The 6687-nt window shown below is 36.9% G+C and overlaps 1 protein-coding gene across 3 annotated transcripts; it reads left to right on the forward strand.

The window, feature by feature from the left end:
• Window positions 1-1572: 1572 nt before the first annotated feature.
• LOC114758072 (inositol-tetrakisphosphate 1-kinase 1-like) lies at window positions 1573-6210 on the forward strand. Of its 3 annotated transcripts, XM_028947088.1 has the most exons (3): window positions 1573-3108; window positions 4528-4885; window positions 5756-6210. In XM_028947088.1, exon 1 carries the CDS (start codon window positions 1786-1788, stop codon window positions 2893-2895), a length of 1110 nt encoding a protein of 369 aa, XP_028802921.1. In that variant the 5' UTR covers window positions 1573-1785; the 3' UTR covers window positions 2896-3108; window positions 4528-4885; window positions 5756-6210. The 3 variants fall into 3 exon arrangements, with proteins under 3 accessions (XP_028802921.1, XP_028802920.1, XP_028802922.1); XM_028947087.1 differs by having other exon boundaries at window positions 4528-6210; XM_028947089.1 differs by lacking the exon at window positions 4528-4885.
• Window positions 6211-6687: the final 477 nt, after the last annotated feature.

Consider the following 6687-nt stretch of genomic DNA (forward strand, 5'->3'; position numbering starts at 1 on the left):
TCTTAGACGCATTTCATAATACTTCATTTATGAACGTATGGATGGGCCATTACGTGATAATGATATAAGACTATCCGACAATATGAATAGAAAATTATTCATTATATTCACGTAGAAAGCTATTTAATGGTGATTTTAACATGTTAAAATCTACACAAGAATAATCAATAATTAATACCTTTATAAGAATAGTCAACATCACCTATTTATCGTTTTGAAATTCAACGTATTATTATGGTCATTTTCTCTAGTAAAAATGAATTATTGCATACTTTATTTTTTCAAAATTTGGTTCCCTCCTACCGCCCCCGTTCACTGTATACGTTCGATCCACGAATAATTATGTCTGTACATCCATCTTGGACAATAGTAAACTCATAATAATGTGTGCTATTTATAAAATATAAATAATTGGATGAGTTATATAAAGTATTAGATGATCACATTTAATTATATACATTATATATTTATGACAATATCATTATATTATTAATGTGATATAAAATTATGAGAAGTCATATTACTTATAAATTATAAACAACACATCCATTCATTTGGTTGCATTTTGCGTTTTTGGATAATACCAATCAATTTTTGATAATTTACCTTAACTAGACACTAAATAATTTAAATTGAATCAAGTTAGATCAGACATTTTTTTCCTTTAAAAACAAGATTTTATTTATTCACAAAACTTACAAAGAGTTTGGATTGGCTTTTCATAATATATATTTTCACCCAAATCAAGAAATTAATTCCGAATAACTAATCCAAACACATCAAAATATATAAAAAAAAAAGCTTTGCCTCATAAAACATAAGTGATTTTTTTTAAGAATAATTCAAACACCCACTTAAGTTGCATCAAGTTTTGCCATCATTTTATTAATTACCATAACCCAAATATGTGTTATATATATTTTTTTATTATCAAAAATTCAAACTCAAAATTTTATATCCAAAAATTTTTAAGAGAGGTGCTTGGTATATTAATTGGGTACGCTACTCAGGGTGGGCCCGACTTCAGCCCGGCCCCACCTCGTCCTTGCATGCTACGAGTGATAACAGATAAAAATGATAAAATGATGAGAAAACAAAAATTGTTGGGATCATGTGGAAATATGCGTGTGGATATTCAAATCCGTGTATGATAAGTGAAAAGGCTGGCGACGCTTTACTGAAAAAGTGCAAAGGACCAGAGTCAAAAATTTAAAAAAAAAAAAAACCTCAATCCCTCCTATTCCTGGCAATAAATTATTAAATTACACTATCCCCTCACTCCAACCTAAACGACCTCATATTTTGTCACGCCCTTTGACTGCTCCCTTTTCCCACTTACCAACCCCCTGACGCCCTGTCGTTTTAGCACTCCCTCACCCCCCCTCATGTTTCTCCCGCCTCCCACATCCCATCAAGCTGCCACGTGTACTCTCCTTCACTCCTTTCCTCCCAACCCCCATCTGTCACTTTATCATCCCCTCCCTCTACAACCCTAGTCCAAGCTGTGTATGTATATATATCCCCTTGTTCTCTTTCTTTATCTTTCTCCTAGTCCTATCTATCTTTCTCTCTCTCTCCCTTCCTCTGTCACTTCTCCTGTAAATTTCCCCTTCATCCGAGGAGCTCCTGGCTGAGGTAAGAACCTGGATTAAAGCCGTTGCCTCTCGCGGATTCTCTCGGGAATGTGATTTGTTCACTCGCAAACGAGTGTTTTCGCATTCCTTAATTTGCATTCTCTTGTCAAACCCGATTTTGTTGCTGTCTTCTTCGTGAGCACTTCGATCAATGGCGGAAAGGAGATTACGCGTGGGGTATGCCCTCGCATCTAAGAAGCAGAATAGCTTTATTCAGGACTCGTTTGTAGCCCTCGCTAAATCTCGTGGTGTGGACCTCGTACGGGTCGATACAGAGCGCTCGCTGTTGGATCAGGGTCCCTTCGATTGTGTTCTTCACAAATTGTACGGCGACAATTGGAAGAGGCAGTTGCGCGAGTTCAAGGGAGAGTACCCTAATGCGCTGATTCTCGACTCGCCTGAGGCGATTGAGAGACTCCATAACCGGATTTCCATGCTGCAGGTGGTGTCCGAGTTGACAATTGAGGACGGGGCCGATACCTTCGGGATTCCTAAGCAGATTGTCATATACGACAGTGAAACGCTGTTTGATCGGCAGGCGTGGGAGACGTTGAAGTTTCCGGTGATTGCGAAGCCTTTGGTGGCTGACGGGAGCGCCAAGTCTCACAAAATGGCGCTTGTTTATAACCATGATAGCTTGAACAAGCTGAAGCCACCCATAGTGTTGCAGGAGTTTGTGAACCATGGAGGAGTCATTTTTAAAGTGTATGTGGTGGGACAGTACGTTAAATGCGTCAAGAGGAAGTCTTTGCCGGATGTCTCAGAGGATAAGTTGGCGGTTTCAGGAGACTTGTTGTCTTTCTCTCAGGTTTCGAATTTGGCCACTAATGAGAGGATAGATGATAGGTATTACAAGATGATGCGGTTGGACAACACAGCGATGCCTCCGCTGAACTTCATTACCGAGATAGCTCGGGGTTTGAGGCACGCATTGAAGTTGAACCTTTTTAACTTCGATGTGATTCGGGACTCTAGAAATGTGAATCGGTATCTCATCGTCGACATTAACTACTTCCCTGGGTATGCCAAGATGCCCGACTACGAGACTGTGTTGACAGACTTTTTCTGTGATATAATGTTCATGAAACATAAGGAAGAGGTAGAGAGTCCGGATGAGATTGACAGCACAGTGAATACTGGCATGGATAGTTGTCAGGTGATCAGAAAAATATTAAGCAATACATGTGGTGATGGGGATGACGGAAGCCTTCAAGTTTCAGCTCTTAGCAGGGAGGAGAATGAGGGTTCTCTTCAAGTCTGATAAATTGTATCAAGGGGCCTCATTCTGTCATTATGATCAGTTGGTGATTTTGGGTAACCTGAATTTGCATGATGGCCATGCACCAATTGGTTGATAGACATGAGCACAACATTCGGTTTAAAAAGCAGTTGGTACAGTGGTGAAATGAGTAGCTTGTTTGTGGCTAGATTAACTTCTTAACATGTATATTCCATCCATCATTGCTGGAGATAGGTGCTTCTCAAATACCCCGAAGGTTTAGAAAAGTTGTATGTTGAGGCTTAAGTTCTTGTTAGAATCTGTCTTCTTTTGTTCCTTTGCTAGTAAACTTAATGGTTTTTATTTTCAGCTGATCAATTCTATTCTCATTTTAGATTTCTTGCTTTGTTTGCATTTATTATGTTTATGATTTCTTACATTGATATAACTAATATCTACATGAAGGGTCTACCTGGGCCAAATCTGATCCGAGAGCTCCCTAATTGGTAATATGATAGTAACCATGTCTTAAAGTTGATACAAACAAGATAAGGACTAGTATAATCTATTCTTCACTCCACAAAAATCATTTGAATCACCGATACCAATTCTTTAAGATGTGGTACAATCTGAGGACTGATAGATATCAGGTCACACACAGAGAGAGAGAGAGAGAGAGCTGAGATAATATATATCAATGTTTGATTTAACTTCTGTTAAACAAGTAGAAATTGAAATTTGATTCTTATTTCATCCATGAATGCTTGAAGATAATTAAGGAACATAATTGAAAAAAGGACCAAGAATATTCTTCTTTGATTGCATTTTTTTTTAGCATAAGTGAGCTCATGCGCATTATTTTTTTGGATAGTGTATGATTTATTTTCTTAGCCTCAGGTCACAGTATGAAAAGTTTGTAGACTAAACTTTCAGTGGCTCAACAGATTACTCCAAATAGTAGAGTAAATTTTAGTTGAAAACAGAGTAGAAGAGTGCAATCAAAGTAAACTCTCTTATGACGTGTAAGATATGTCTTTTCAGTTATGGGGGATGTTTTGAGAGTCTTAATTGTATACTATGTTATTCTTCAGGCTGGTCTGCATATCCTGCATGCGTTTGCCTTGTGTTTAGCCTCTAATATCTGCATATCTATGGTTTGTCGCATCTTGAATAACTATTTGTGACCTTTATGGAAGTATGACATCCCTGTGACAGACAAAAGCCGACAAAAACATAATCGGGACATGCCAAAAATATACATTTTTTCCTTTTAGGGTTTTCTCTTTTTTGCTGTGGGGAGGCTTAATTGTAAACAATGCTTGTGCACAATTATTGGATTGACTTTGAATTTGGGTGTCAATACCCTGCACATGTTAGTCTTATGCGTAGCCTCTTAAATCTGTATATCTATTGTTTGTTGCCTCCTGGATCACCATTGAAGACCTTTATAGAAGTTTGACATGGGGATATGACATCTCAAAAGCAACCAGATTCCGACAAAGCATTAAAGTGACAAATTTTAAATGCTGCGTATCTGCTGTTAAAAATTTTTTCCAAGACAATGATTCTTATCCTGGCATAAATTTTATACTCATTTGATATCATACTTTTTGTTTAGTCTATTTACGACTTTCTCATATCATTGTTGATGATGTGTGAGGTGCATTGTTGCAGAATAGGGTTTCTGGAGCCATGACACCTGGTGTGCATGTTGCAACGTTGAATGTCTATCATGCATATATAATTATACTATAATATAAAGTTCAAGTGCATGAAGAACCAACAATTACCTATATGGATGACTTAAACAACTCATCACCACCAGGTTCATCTAAAATGCTGATTTCTTATCATCTTACTAGATGAGCAGAAACTGAACTCACAAATTCCCTTATCTTCCTCAGCCTTAAGCATTCAACGCATTCTTGTCTGAATATAAACTGGGTGGTGCTTCTGACTAACTGACTGAGAAAAATGAAGCAGAATTGTATTAGATGGGAATCATTGAAACCTGAGAAGAGCAGATAAGAAGGTAAATAAAAGAGATGAGAGGGAAATGAATAAGAAACAGAGAAAATGGAGAACATAGCTGTTTTAGAGAGCTGGTATGCTGTTGCACTCTGCTTACTCACAGAATGTTATTGGATAAAATAGCTTAGGGCTGCAGAGGGTTTTTGCTGTTTTTTCATAAAGGCAAAGGTTTTGAGCACGACAATGCTGTGTTTGAAATGTGCAAGGTCCTATATATTGAGATATATATAATTTTTGATTGATGGGTCACCCTGGTTTTAGTTTTAAAGTTTAATATGACGAGGTTTACCTGATGTTAAGAGAACAAAATAGATGGCATCTTTCCCTCCAATCCCACTCTCCAGCCATCTGACTGTAGGGGTGTGGAACCATACTTGGAAACCCATATTGTAATACAAAAACATGTATTTAGCTTTTGTAAGGAAATAGAAGGTGAAACTTGGTTTCTGATTTCATGCAAGCTGCTTCAAATTATTTTCTTTTGAGATTTTTCTGTTGAGGAACTTGGGATAGGGGAAAACAAGTTTATCTTTCCCCTGCAACTACTTGTATTCTTAGCATCAGTATGTTTATTCATTTTTTGTTAAATGATAGCATGGTTCATTTCCTGTGCTGCAGTATGAAACTTAGCAGTTTAATAGACTACGAATAGAACAATAGATAGATAATGAGATGTAGACTTGTATTGGTAAAAGCAAGAAGATAAAAAACGCATGTAGAATACTCTACAGGAAACTTGAAGTTTGGTTGCCAAATCTGCTGATGCACATTGGTTTCATTGACTTTGAACCCACTTCTAGTTGTGCTGCATTTGTATGTCTTGTATGCGACTACTTTTGTATTCATGTGTATATGCTTTCTTGTGTCCCAGATCACCATTTTGCAGAGGCTTCACAAAGGTTCATTTATCAGCTCTCCTAGTACCTCCTTATTTATAAAGTCGGCATAACCTCATTGGAGAGGAAACTGGCAAGCATGGAGAACGAGAAGTTTTATTTTTGAGCAATATCTGTTATGTCACTTTCATTATTACTCAGCATTTCTATTCCTTTTTTAAGTAGGAATACAAGTGTCATTTCACATTCATTTTTCATTCTCTTTCCCCCAACTACTCTCTGTACTCGAGGGTACTTACAGCTTTACAACTATTGTTCTAACTAAAAGTCACTAACTCCTTCCCACCTCTCTACCATGTCGTGCTATTACAGTTAATCTATTATTTCTACATGCATCAATTCCAGAATTTGTAGGAGTCTTACGTGGTTCTTTATCACCAGCATTCTAATTTGTGAGGTATCTATTGAAATCCTTTACAAGGATATATGTTGAAAGCATTAAATATCTTCAATATTTGGTCTGTATCTTTTACATTTTACATTTTTCTTTTCTCTGCTGATTTTTACACATGTTAAGGTTCCTTTTCCACGTGCACCTACACTTCCTTTGACTCTTTGGGCCATGGAAATGTGATTAAAAAAAATTGTTGTTATGTGATATTTTTCTGAATTTAATCCACTGTTTACTGTAGATATTCTATCATGATGAAATTCTCAGAAAATTTGCTTGTTTCAATTGTGTTTCATTTAGTTTATTACTACCTCCGGTCTAAGGAGGTCTTATAATTAGGACTGGAGGTAGTATTAATTCTTGTACTTCCTGATGTATGTACTTGAGATCTGACAATGTGGTTGTTGCACATGCTCCTTTGTCTGAATTGAAATTCACTCTTCATATCTTTTCTACTTGGTTTTCTCCGGCTAGAGACAGTTGGTAACATAACTGTGTACATGTGATTTTCTGATG

The sequence above is a fragment of the Neltuma alba genome, unplaced genomic scaffold, assembly GCF_004799145.2.
Source record: "Neltuma alba isolate B1F8T4 unplaced genomic scaffold, ASM479914v2 tig00010663_pilon, whole genome shotgun sequence".
Lineage (NCBI taxonomy): Eukaryota > Viridiplantae > Streptophyta > Magnoliopsida > Fabales > Fabaceae > Neltuma > Neltuma alba.